Consider the following 15,032-nt stretch of genomic DNA (forward strand, 5'->3'; position numbering starts at 1 on the left):
CTGGTTTGTCATTGTGGTCCTAAATACTTATCTAAAAACGCATTAGCATTTGACAGTTAGGAAAAAATTCCATATTAAAAGTATGACCTCACTAACCAAGCGTCTGGCATTAACTGACTTCATTTTATTAACTTCTGTTAGCTGTTTACAGCTATGGTCAGTGTAACTTCTGATGATCCTGTTTGTACCTAACCTAATGCCAAACTTTATGTGCTCACTGGACAGCTATGTGCCATTCCATCTCTGAAACAGCTCCCCACAGTGATATCAAGACAGTCATGAGATGTGTCTATCCTGTTTAACATATCCTTACTAAATACAACAGAGGCATATCTGACAGAATATGTTATCTTCATATTCTGCTTACGTTTTATACATTCTTATATGAGAAAATACATCAGCATGTGAAAACGGATACTTAGCAAATTCAGAATCATACAGCTCATGCATTTTTTACTGAATTTGTTAACTGGGGGGGGGGCAAACCCCATTAAACACAAGCTTCTTCATAGGGACTATCAAGGAGCACTGTCAGGTACATTTGAGTCACTCAGAGCCACACTGCAGATAAACAGAGGTTGAAGGAATCAAACCTTTAACTATATGATGAAGCTTGTTGGCAGTTTATTGCTTTAATGCTCTGCAGAAAAACTGCCAGAGAATTATTATTATTGTTGTTATTACTATTATAGATGAAATGCAGCATGTCAGCCCTTAGTTTGGAAGAAGCCATCTTAAGGAATAATTTACTTTTCTAAAATTTCTAGAAAAAACTATTTCCTGCACATATTGTGTTGATTCCTAACTGTAGCATGATAATAAATGTTAATATCCACTTCCCAGCCATCCTTGTATTGCTAGGAACTTCTTCCCTTCTGAATTCTATACCCACATATACATACATAAGTTACTCGCAAGAAGACAATTAGTCCATCAAAACACGGAGACTCCAAAAACAAAGTAAACCAGATTTACACTACCAGGTCACAGTGCACTCTCATGCAGACACCCACATCTCTTTCTGTGTTCTTTTTTTTGGAAGTCAACCCACATGATATCATCAGTTGCTTCACTGCACTATGCATAGTTTGGTTAAGCACAGTTCCATTGTCTGAAGCTATTCCTGTATGATTAGTCAATGACAGAAAGTGCTTAAGAACAATTTCCAAATAGGAAAAGAGATCAACTATTTCTTCTTTGCCTAACACAAAACAGCTAGACATGCCCCTGAATGAGTATTTACCTGTGTCACAAAGTGCAATATGTCACAGAAGAACAGAACGATGATTGACGATTGGATGGGAGAAAGGAAATTCACCCCGGGGATCACGTCAGTCACCCTGCTAGACAGGGGTCCAGGGAAGTAAATAGTGTAGGAAGAAATAGACAGGGAATTGTTATGGCTAGGCTTGTATAGGCCTTAGGGCCGATAGTCTAGTACCAACCTATGAATTGGGTGACAAAAAATATGAAGTGATATACTGCCTCCCCAGAATTGTAAACAAGACATACGAATCTGGAGAAAACTTTTAAGTTCTTCCAATAATGATAAAACTACATCTGGTATTAAATAACTTATTTTTCTCTTAATGTCCTTGTTTTCCCACAAACTGAATATATTCTGTTGCTCTAGTTTGTTATAATATTTTTTTCAGAATAACTACCTGACAGAAAAAAAAAAACTAATAAACTGATGAAAGGAATTTCTAACCTGGACTATTCAGTCACACGACTTACCTTCAAAATCTCTAATCTTTGTTTGTTGTTCTTGGGGATCTTGTCACTTCGGACCAGCTCTATGTTGAATCCATCTCCAGAGTGACCAACAATATCATACTAAGAAAAAAAAAGTTAGGATAGTGAGCTATATGAAAATACTGATTAGAAACTCAGGATCTTAAAAAAGGGCAGGTACACAGCAAATTCTACACAATAATCACCACTTTGGGTAAACCCAGAAAGATTATCCAGCCAAACAACATGCCTTTCCTTTCATTAATGAATACACAAGGGTGATGACTATTCAACTTCCAAGATGACAATACGTCTTGAATATTTTTACATGTATGTATGTGTGCATATATATTTTTAAGTGTGTGTGTATGTAACTGCATTACAAATTTATATATTTATGGAATACATTTCCCTATCTATCTACATCTATATCTTTATATCTATCTATATAGCTATATATATAGATGAAGTACTCTACATTGAAGGGAGGAAATAATGACATCCATAATGTTGACACAAAAATGTCAAGAAAAGGCACCATCAATACCTACTGTGCATGCTCTGAGGATTAAGCTTTGAGCAGGCAAAAGCAAAAGCAGGTGATTTGCAGGCGTAAAGTCCCTTGTACTGCCTACACCCCTTGCTTACTATATATACTAATTCAGAGAATGCATAGCCCTTAGGGAAATGGCATATTCTCCCAACCAGGGATTGCTGGTCTTGTCCACATATGGACCATCTGTTGATCAGACAGATGTTGATGTTTCAGCATTTCAATCAAAAGGATTAAAACTCTCTCTCTTTATATACTATGTATGTATGTGCGTGTGTGTGTGTATATATATATATATATATATATATATATATATATACACACACACACACACACACACACACACACACACACACACACACACATACAGTATATACATACAGTATACACACACGCACACCACACACACAATATGTTCCACTTAGTTTAATACTATCCACTGCACCACCTCTTCCTATAACTGTTTCACAGTCTACTGGAAAGTTCTACACATACAGTGTTCGCAATTCCACACAACCTGGCATGAAACACAAAAGCACAGTAGTGAAGTTAAGTTTGTCAATGAACAGGATGTTACAACATGCCCCCAGAAATTATGAAGAGGTTCTTGAACAGCTTTAGGAATATTTCAAAAGCCTATACAATGAACAACAAGTTAGGAAGCAGCCATTCTGAGCTTTAGGGTTATGCTCACTCAAAGCACAGATTATGAAACCATGCAAAAAGTACACTATAATCTAAACCTACAATAACGTATACTATGCAGGGCATTTTGATTATGAGATAAAGGCTTGGTAGTGCAAACTTCAACTTTATACACTACAGAGTTATTTCTAAGTTAGCCTGACAGTTATTTTGTTTTGGCATACTTATTGAAGAATAGGACTGCACAGTATTCTATGAGTTTAACATGGATCTATCATCTTTTCAGCCTTCCAGTTTGCAATCCACTTAACCTATGAATGGGTTAAAAGCCATTTCAGTTAGAAGAGTAGGAAGTTATAACCTTGGGAAGAGACATCACAACAAAGTTTATTGCTCTTATTTTCCATATGTGTACCCTCCTGGAGGTGGCAGTGATGTGTCTGTAGTTAACTTCTGCAAAAGAAGGAAACAACCATACAGATCTTAATATTTTTAAACTTTAAGCAGACAAAAGTAGAAACATTGTCCCAACAATACCTAGCAAATAAATAAAGGACTTATTAAAATATCAACTCACAGCTGTTGTACAACTGCAATGTGCTACTGCACGGAGATGTCTAAATCTGCACTTAGAAAGGATCATGGCAACTCATTAAAAAACAAGTTGTTGTGTTGGTGGTAGTGGTGGTGTGTGTATCTGTGTTTCTGTGTGTGCATGCACGAGCAAGCCAGTAGGGAAGGAGGCAAGTATAAAAAAATGAATGCTTACAGCTCTCAGTGAATTTCAGTCAGACAACTAGGCATGATCACTATTCATACCCATTAACCAAAGGACAGCATTCTATGAAGGTAAATACTTGCACTTCTAGCTTTCCAGCTACGGGAAGGATGAAGTCATTATAGCCACACCACCAAAGCAGGGCAAGCTGAAATAAAAGATAACATAACACTATCTACTGTTGCTACTGTTGTATGTTTACTTAAACACTTTATCCTCCCACATGTTATTTAGTTTGTCTGTACTATAAGACGAATCTATATTATAACAACGAACGATCAGATGATCGAACATTGTTATATCGACCCCTAAAACTCGAAAACTCAAAACAGCGAACAACCAGAACAGCGATTTTTTTTCCCCAAGGAAAAAAAAATCTCTGTTCCCAAAAACAAAAAAAACCCCACTAAACACTAAATGAAGTGGGGGGCTTTGCCCCCCACCCCCTAATTAAATATACCAATTCCAAGATTGGACTACAGTGGAGGAAACAGCACAACCCGGACAGCTGGCCCAGCGATTTCTTTCCTTGGGAAAAAAATTTGCTGTTCCAGCCATTCGCTATTTTGCCAGTTCGACATTTAGTGTTCGAACTAACAGCGTTCGATCATCTGCTCGTTCGCTAAACTAACGTAGACCCTATAGGACATATTTGACTACACTGCTGTTTTACTTTGCTTTTCTTCATTCTTTTCTAGCCCAGGTTGTATCTAAAGGAGCAATCAGTAGTCATATACATTGTCATCAAATCAATTCAGAAAGAAAAGAACAATTATACAGTTGTCACCCGTATGATTTGGCTAAGCCCCAAAAATCAGACTTGACTGGTTCATCAGGTTCATGACAGTATATCAAACCTCCTAACTCAAGCTCAGATTGTGGATCATTTTCTAATAACTAAAAGGGTATTTAAGCTAGTTCTAAGGTCTGCTTGTTTACACAATGTTGGGGTAAAAAGATGAGATATGCAGTTCAAAACGTATGGGGTACTGTTCAATTCCAATCATTAATAAACATGCCAGAAAACAACAAGAAAAATAAAAAGGATCACATCTTGCACTAACCAATAAACAGCCACTGAAGGAAGGATTATTTCTTCTAAGCATGGAGTACTGAAGTAACACAGCATGGCAGGGAACACTGCCAAGCAAAGTTTTGCTCCGCACATATCATACAAGTAAGTCATGAAAAATTTAGGCAAACAAGCATAATGAGAAAATATTTCAGAAAAGTTACAAGTTAAGTACTTTTTACAGCTGCACAATTACATCTGTTTTAGATTATAAGCTCGGCATTCATGAAAAACAAAGCACAACTTCTTTTTTGTTCAGTTATCTGCAATTACAAATCTATGAACTGTTCTGTGAATTGACTGTGAAATCAAACAAGCTGTGCAGAAAATGGAATTTTATTTCCTGGTGAGCTCACAGTTCTACACACAATAAAAGTTCATCAATGAAGGCAGTATGTAATATGCCTTTGATTTTGTCTAATCCTTAACATGCGCTTCATTTTACTTTGACTCATATACCAGAAGAGTATCACATAAAACCATGCATAATTATGGAAAGTCTGAACTTACAGATGTTGGAAAAGGCAATATTCAGGCACAAGCTTCAAAGATTTCCTTATCTATACCATGTAAGACAACAGACAGGGGTTGATATTGTTCAACAGTTCTACAACATGAGGATTAGTTGACTACCTTTTCTTGACTTGAGTTGATTTCACTAAAACTTAGCTAGCCATCATGTAACGTACATTTACAGAATATAAAATAATAGTGACTTCACTGGATTCTCTTCATCTTTGTACCATGCTCCACTACGCTGTCCATGATGCTTTTCATCTTCAGTAGAAGTGCTTCTAGTACTAACATTAATAAAATATTAAAAAGGAAGCCAGTCAGCCTGCCTAACTGTACCACTGGCAACCTGGTTTCAGGTAACTTCTCATACAACAGATACTGATGGAAGAAGACCAAGTGGCTAGTGCCATATGTTGTTTCCCAGGGGGCTGCAGGCGCTTACTACCTGCTCCCAGGTGGCCAGCTGAAGCTATGGCAATCCATGGTTATCAGCACATCTGGAGTATACATGGTTATCCATAGCATGTGAGTTTGCTTGTGGACCTTAACCTGGTGTCAGTACAGACCTACATGATTTAACCCCATATTGCCACACACTTTTTTTTTTTCATTCAAACATGGAGGATAAATTCTTTCTGCCTGACTGAACAATTCCAGATACTGTTGGATAGAAGTTTTATAAACTGGACACTACCATCTTGCTGACAGGGTTTAACTGACTTAAGCCTTGCTGCTCAACAACAAATATGTCAATGAAATGCACTCTTTATCTGCCGGCATAGTTATATGTTCATGCAGAAATATGCAGGGACCTCCTAAGTGACTTATAAGGTCTGGGCAAGAGACAGAAATGCAAAGTGAAGCTAAATAATTGCAATGAGTTCAACTATAACCCTACAGGCTTTTTATTTCATTTCAGCACTAATATATTATTTTGTTGTCTTTTACTTGGATATAAATGCATTTAGTCACTTGTTTTTTGTCTGACTGATTGATTGTAATGTGTTCTATGTCATTTTATGTGTTGGAATCTACTGTAGAAAACACAGACCAATTCTTGTAACAAATGTATCATCTAGGGTCTTCCCTGAAAACAAGCCACTAGTCCAATGGAGTTAGCCTGGTCAACAAAGAATAAATGAATTAATGACAATAAAATAAATCATGAGGCTGGACTGACAACAAATAATCAGAAAAACCTGGAAAGCTGCTCAACATGCAGTAAATACAAATCTAAGTTAATTAAACTTTATAGAGTCACAGAAATAACTAAAGTAAGAATTACATATTTACACTCAGAAATCCCACTTGACACAATGGCAACATAATTAGAGCAAAAAGAATTGTAGAAAATATATTTGCACATAACTGCTCAAGCTAAGGACGACAGAATGCAGCACACTGGTGTCTGCGAACCTTAACAAAAAGCTCTATTTTACCAAACAAATTTACAAAAATCAAGCCACTGGCCTGGTCATGGGAAGGGAGCACTACACAACAAAACACACCAATTCTACTACTTCTGCCCATACTGTTTACAGGGAAGGTTCAACTGGGCAAAAGCCCCTTTTTCAGAGGAGGCTCAAGGAGAAAACCTCCATGCTACATAGACTCGAGTTAGCAGTAAAATATACTGCAGCACACAGGATTATATAACTTAAAAGATGACACCCATGTTACATACACTAGATAGTATTTATAGCATGTTAAGCTAAGACACACCGATAGACCATAGTGTATATGTATATACCTATAGCACATAAAACTTACACATCAATAGAATATACAGCATTATTGTACAGTGTACATGCACACATCCATTGTAACATTAAATACAGACAGCAGATAAGTCATATGTTTATTCTACCCAAACAAGTAAATTTACTTGAGACCAGTAACCAGGAGATCACCAGAGTAAAAAAAAAAGTGAGAATTTAATGCTATTTCTTTGATGTGACAGCATGAAATGGGGAATTACTAATAGGGTTGGTACATAACATAGCTCACAAGTTATTGATCTGTTATCCTTTGACATAAGATGACTGTTAGGTTAGTTGTTTGAAATCTTCACATGTAGCTCCAGTTACACATTTTAACTAATTTTTAAATTTTGTCTGGACAAAGCTGAGGTATGATTCTTATTATGTTTAGCTGTTGTCTTGTCAGTGGATGGTGGCTTATCACATCTTCACCTTGCTTTTCTATTTCTTTAACTGTAACTGCATTACTAGACAGTAACTACTGGGTTACTTTATAATACAAACGTTTCCATTAAGGATGGAGTCATTTAAGTATTTACTATACTTGCTTTCTATTACTACAGAGCAGCTGATAACATATTTGTTTCCATCTACATATGTATTATGGCATGACATTTATTTTCTCCGTACTCTGCACAGTTGTTCAAAATGGATAGTTTTTAAATCAATTTTAATTATTCTGATTTCACTAACCTTTGAATAAGTTTATAGCCTGTGCACATACTCTGTTCATTTATTTTACTCCTAGTATTTATTACTACAGTGTGTTTAACTTTAAGTCACTATGAACTCTAACATCAAACTTTTTTGTCAGATTATTAATGCAGCTATAATCTGGTGATTCAGGGCAGGGTATTAAGGCTGTTATATCAGCCATTTCTGGCTTCATTCATCCTATAGTCCCAGATTTGATGATTCCTTCAGTTTCCATTTGCCTACTGTATGATTCTCAGTAGGTCAATTTACAGACATGCACCTAGGCCTCCAATGAAAGTCGAACTAGAACCAGTAAACCAACTAATAAATAACTACATAAATATATGTATAAAATGTTAATTGCAGCTTATGTCTGAACTAGTCTTCATTTACTTTGCACACTGAATTTTCCTGTAGCTCTCAGAAATATCACCAATGCACATGAATTCAAGACAACTCTCGGAAATTACCTATACAGCACCAGGAGATTCACTGTAACCATCCCACCTAAATTCCTCCCCTCCCTCCTTCCTCCTTTATTCTTCTCCCTCAAATTCTTCACTACTACTTCCTTTCTCACAATAATACTATCTATTCTAACCATACCGCTCAACTGTCTCTGATTTTGACTCAAATTTTAGCTATGTTCCTTTTAATCCCTCCTAAAACTAGTGACGTTTGGGGGAAAGGTAGTGAATTACACTTAATGTGACAATAGTTAAGAGTTATGGACTTCTTTTATTTCAGAAAATGCATATTAATTCATATGCTCTGATTCTGTCAATGTCTAAAGTTAATAGCACTAATATTTTAAAAGTGTCCCTGATTGTACCTGATTTTTTCTGGATTCCCCCCTGATTCTGTTGAAATTTGTCCCTGATTGGTTGAGAGCTATGACTCTAACTTCCTGTGAATTACAACAATAATCTACTACTGCTCTCTACACCCCTCCACATTACTGCTCCCAGTAATCCAACACTGATTTTCCTTCTTTCTCCTCTACCTTTCTGTCTTATTTCACCTTACACTACTACTTGTCAAACTAAGCTCTATATCTCTCATAGACCACCAATAACAATTCTTCTGAATCTTTACTACTTTGCTCTGACCAAATCCTCCACTATACTAACGTCTTACTCATTATCCCTTAATCACTGACATCTCTTCTTGCACTACAATTTGGTCATCTGGTTCACTTTTTGTATATACATTCTATTGTATTTAAACTTATACTTAACTCCTATTAAGTCTTTACTTGCATAACCTGTACCATCAATTTGTTGCTCTGTACTGAGAATTTCATACATGCACAATTTTGTCCTTTGAATTTTATACTTGTATAATCTGTAATGTAGAGCTGTGAATTTTTTAATCAGCACTGTGAATTTTTCACTTGCATAACTTGAACCTTGAATTTTATTCTTGTATAATTTATACTGTGGAACTTTTCTCCCTGGGACTCCGCTGAAAAATGACGCAATCTCAGACATACTAACCCGGTCAAGAAATGTCAAATAAATACATACATTTTCATTAAAAAATGTACTAAAAAGTCTTCAGACTTCAATTTGGCTCCATGATAAAAAAGCAATATTTTAGTGATCCTGAGTAACAATGCATTCACAAAATTTTGATTGCTAACAAACTCAGTGACACGTGAAACTCGCTGGCACATATTATAAATATCTGTGCACTGTCCCCATACAGCTTGCTAACTAATATACTAGCTCTAAGATTGCTTTGCTTTATACGAATGGCAATTCTCAAAGGTATCACAGTTTCAGTTTTATGATATACAGTGGATATAAAACGTTTGCACACCCCTGTTAAAATGCCAGGTTTTTGTGATATAAAAAAATGAGATCACAATAAATAATTTCAAAACTTTTCCCACCTTTAATGTGACCTATAACCTGTACAATTCAATTTAAAAACAAACAAACCTGTTAGGGGCCAAATATAAAAAATCTACAATACGCTGGTTGCATAAGTGTGCACACCCTTAAACTAATATATTGTTAAGTGTGTACACCCTTAAACTAATACTTTGTTGAAGCAACTTTTGATTTAATTACAGCATTCAGTCTTCTTGGGCACACACCTGCCATCAATTAAAGAGACTCTGATTAACCTCAAATAAAGTTCAGCTGTCCTAGTAGGATTTTCCTTACATTTACTCAGTTGCCTGCTACAGCAAAAGCCATGGTTTGCAGAGAGCTTACAAAACATCAAAGGGATCTCATTGTTGAAAGGTATCAGTCAGGAGAAGGGTACAAAAAATTTCCACAGCATTGGATATACCATGGAACACAGTGAAGGCAGTCATCAAAAAGTGGACAAAATATGGGACAACAATGACGTTGCAAAGAACTGGATGTCCCTCCAAAATTGATGAAAAGACAAGTTGTAAACTGGTCAGGGAAGCTGCCAAGATACCTACAGCAACACTGAAGGAGCTGCAGGAATTTCTAGCAAGTACTGGTTGTGTACTACATGTGACAACCATCTCCCGTATTCTCCATATGTCTGGACTATGGGGTAGGACTGCAAGACAGAAACCTTTTCTTACAGAGAAAAATAACCAGACTCAGCTACAATTTGCAAAACAATACATCAAGTCTCCCAAAAGCATGTGGGAAAAATCTGTTATCGTCTGATAAGACCAAGTTTGAACTTTTTGGCCACAGTTCCAAGAGGTACGTTTGGTGCAAAAACAAAACTTTGCATCACCAAAAGAACAACATCCCCACGGTGAAGCATGGTGGTGGCAATATCATGCTTTGGGGTTGCTTTTCTTCATCTGAAACTGGGGCTTTAGTCAAGTTGGAAGGAATTATTAACAGTTCCAAATACCAGTCACTTTTGGCCCAAAACCTTCAGGCATCTGCTAGAAAGATGAAGATGAAGAGGAATTTCACCTTTCAAGATGACAATGACCCCAAGCATATATCAAAATCAACAAAAGAATGGCTTCACCAGAAGAAAATTAAAGTTTTGGAATGGCCCACCCAGAGTCCAGACCTAAACCCACTAAAAAAATCTGTACATTGACCTGAAGAGGGCTGTGCACAAGAGATGTCCTTGCAATCTGACAGATTTGGAGTGCTTTTGCAAGGAGGAGTGAGGAAATATTGCCAAGTCAAGATGTGCCATGCTGATAGACTCTTACCCAAGAAGACTGAAGCTGTAATTAAATAAAAAGGTGCTTCAGCAAAGTATTAGTTTAAGGGTATGCAAACACAACAAAGTATCAGTTTAAGGGTGTGCTCACTTATGCAACCAGTGTATTGTAAGTTTTTTATTTTTTGTATTTCTTCCCCTAACAGATCTATTAGTTTTTCAATTGAATTGTACATGTTACAGGCCACATTAAAGGTGGGAAAAGTTTTGAAATGATTTATTATGGTCTCGTTTCTTTAGATCACAAAAACCTGGCATTTTAACAGGGGTGTGTAAACTTTTTATATCCACTATAAACCACAGAGATTGCATGTTTGTGATCACACTTCAGTCTGGGACTCCCATCTATCTGTGTCTGTATTGTTTATGTTCTAAAACATGATATGCTTTGCTAAAATTATTCCATCAATACCATTATTTGCTTCACTGTTCTGTTATGGGAACAGAACACTGTTTCCAACAAGGGCTGTAAACCTTGCTGCTAGCACTCACTCACAGTATTGTTTACTTCTTCTGTAGCTAGTAATTTCTAGTTTGCCTTTTTATTAAATAAATCGATGTGCAGGCTGATTTACTTTCCACTTTATAGCAAAGATACTTTGTTAACTGTTAGTAGTAGCCATAGGTATAACTTTACCTAGGGGTCAAATTTACTAGCCCATTCTTTTCCATTATAAATGCTATTTCCTCCTCCAACCCCTGACTTACAGTAGTTTAGCCTGCAACACTGTCTGCATTTGTATCACTTAGAAAGATGATACAGTATTACATGAAGATTTCACATTCATAGTTCGAATAACACGATTACAGCTTAATGGCTTTGTAGAAGCTAGCAGCATTTAATTAACGGGTTTGTTCTGCAATATCATATTAATTATTGCTACTATTTTTAAATTGTATTCTGTTATGTAACATCTCTTGGCATTAATTATAGTGGTAGTGTGGTCAGTAACGATTACAGTTGCAGTTATCAGACACTAATTTCTCATTTAATATGCCACATTTGTATAACTTTACAGTTAATATAAAGCATTCAGTAAAAGCTCCAAGAAACACCCACATAAGCTAGCTGTGTAACATCTTAAGGCTTCTGTAGTGGAGGTCCATATAAGCAAATGACCCAGTATTTTAACTACATGGCTTCTGAAAGCCCAAGATTTTTCACATATACTAACATTATTTTAAAGGAAGTTAATGACTAACTTATGGTTTTAAGAGGAAGTTTATTCCATAATATTGGAAGGTGATGTGTAACATATGTGATTTTTATTAATGTTTACTTTTGGTATTATATTCTCCAATCTTTTGTTAGTACCTCAAGATATGTATTCCAGACACAGACTGTCACAGACAACTAGATCAGACCTTGGTTTATTGACCAGGAAAGAGTGCACTGCTTAGTAATCTATAAGAGATGGAATATAATGACAGTTTCAGAAGTTTTTCTGGAAAGTTCAAGTTTTCTAGCACCATGATTTTTCTACATTTTAAAATTATTTCAGATGACATGTTCAAAGGCTTCAAAATGCAGCACTGTATTCAACAACTGATTAGATCAATGAAGTATAAAGGTAGCACAATGATTTCACGTGAAGTAACTAGACAGCTCCTTTAGAATAAGATGGGTTCCTGACTGATCAATGTCTAAACTGTTTCCAGATCTTTAGTGATGGTGTACTTTTTATGGTGTGATCATTTATATTAGAATAAGAATTGATCTTTTTTTTTTTTGCCAAGTCTCATGATGCTACATTTACTGACACTGAAAGTGAGAATTTTACCACTGCACAAGGTATATATTATTTATTGACAATCTTGAAGAAGTTTGGCATCTTTTAAATGTTACCCTGTTTGTAATCATCTGTATATTTTGCTGTCCTCTAGTTCATTTCCCACTTTCATGCCTGAGAAGAATAATCCAAAAATAAATGTTCCTGGTACAGAAACCTGTGGGATATGACTGGTAATTCCTGCTGGCAGAGTCAGGTAACCATTCACTAAGACTTGTTGTGTCCTGTTTCACAACTGGTGTTTTATCAAGTAAACTATATGTGGACTGGCATTTAATGCTTTCAGTATGTAAATTATTCATTTATGTGGAACAATTTTAAAGCCTTAACAATCAGAATAAGCAGTACACACAGTCAGCCCTTCAACAAGTGATTCTGTTACCTCTTCAAAGAATGCCACATGATTTAAAAGGCAAAACTTCTCCCAAAACAAACTCATGCTGTTCCGGAACAGGTCCCCTATGTCATTATGGCTAAGCTCTGATTTTACACAGAATACTGGTCAACCTGATAGGTTTAAAGCTGTCTGCCATAAGTAAGGGATATGACCGTATGACAATATTAGCTAGACTGACATGGGGATAGTTAGGTTTCCCTTGATACTGTGTAGGAAAACATCAGGCATATTGTCCAGTCTCATACAATGTCAGCTTAGAATTTTACTTCTGGCAGTAGCAAAGGAGAAGATGATGAAAGAATTATTGCTGTGGTAGTCAAGCTGTCATCTATTATTAGCAGTTTTAAGGTCTCTATCACTAATGAGCAAGTATTTTGTGACCAACACTCTCACATGCGATCACATGACATCAAAACAGTAGAAGAAAAAGCATTCTTGACACTTAAAAAAAAACAATTAAAAGACAGGTTTTGCAGGAGGGCAAGACCACCTGCATCCTTCACATTCCTGCTACACACACACACACATATATATATATATATATATATATATATACATATACATATATGGATTCACTTCAGAAGCTCGAAATATTGAAATCTCAAATTTCAGAATCTCGAGCCCAAGAAGCTGAATTCACACAACAATGAAACCTGAAAACCGCAAAATTCAAAACCTCGAATACTGGAGGTTTTGAATTTCATGGTACTACTACTACACACACACACACACACACACTATTCTCCACACAAACAAACACAATCTGTCTACTACATAAAAGCAGGGGGGCAAGCCACCCTGCACCCCCCTACTTAAATATTCTCACTCCGAGGTCGCACTACATACAAACACACACAAAACACTACCACACAAGCTACATTCTCCTCGCGCACACACACATATCACAGCAACAAAACACACTGACACACACCACAGTCCCTACCCAAACCCCTTAACACACACGCATACTTACCTGAAGAAATGACTGCAGCAGAAGTTTAGAAGAGTGAAATTCAAAGCCTCTGGTATTCTAGGTTTTGAATTTCACGCTTCTGAACTTTCGCTGTTCTGTGGATTCAGCTTCCTGGGCTCGAAATACTGAAATTCAAGATTTCAGTATTTCGAGCTTCTGAAGGGAACCTATATATATATATATATATATATATATATATATATATATATATATATATATATATGGGTTCCCTTCAGAAGCTCGAAATACTGAAAACTTGAATTTATACATATATATATATATATATATATACATTCTGAGATTACTGTATCCTGTGGAAAAGAGAAATCCCAGGATACTCCAACCTCGATCTGAGAATGCAAACACCAGTATTTGCTTACTAGTGATAGCACATAACAGGCTTTATATTCCACACAGTAGTGATCAGCACTAACATCAGCTGTGTAAGAGGTAACAGTTCTCCATGCACCCAAGTAATGCAAAATGACAAACTCGTTATAAAACTAATAATTTCTACTGTCTTCATGAATATAATTCATCTAACAAGAAGGTAAACCTAGGTGGACTAAATGGTGTTAGTGTATAATCGTTAACCCTATATTACATGTAACTTAAGAAAAGGTAATGACATTAGCTACAGGAGACCTACACAGCCATAGCATATATATTCTGCAAAACCCAATTTCCTTTCAAATGCCTTATGAGGCATACAACTCTACAATGTTCTTTGATTTACAAAAGGTTTTAAACACTTGCTGCACCAGATAAAGGTGAGGGATGAAGCATTTTCAAAATGTGTTTCCTTAGCAAAGCTGAAGGCAGAATCTATGGAAAAGAATGTAAAAATTATGTCAGCAGGATAATAACTTCTTCCACTAGGTGTGTCATAAAAATACAGCAAATAATAAAAGGCATATCTTTTAATGGTCAAGAATCTT

General features: G+C 36.2%; 1 protein-coding gene across 1 annotated transcript in view; it reads right to left on the reverse strand.

Moving 5' to 3' along the window:
• The window catches only part of VWA8 (von Willebrand factor A domain containing 8), a 3,458,065-nt gene that overhangs the window by 68,754 nt on the left and 3,374,279 nt on the right, over positions 1–15,032 (reverse strand). The window contains exon 43 of the mRNA XM_044071701.1: positions 1,738–1,836. Within this exon, the coding sequence (XP_043927636.1) occupies positions 1,738–1,836 (99 nt within the window). The remainder of the gene's footprint in view (positions 1–1,737; positions 1,837–15,032) is intronic.

This window comes from Protopterus annectens, chromosome 5.part0 (genome assembly GCF_019279795.1).
Source record: "Protopterus annectens isolate FY-2018-M chromosome 5.part0, PAN1.0, whole genome shotgun sequence".
Taxonomy (NCBI): domain Eukaryota; kingdom Metazoa; phylum Chordata; order Ceratodontiformes; family Protopteridae; genus Protopterus; species Protopterus annectens.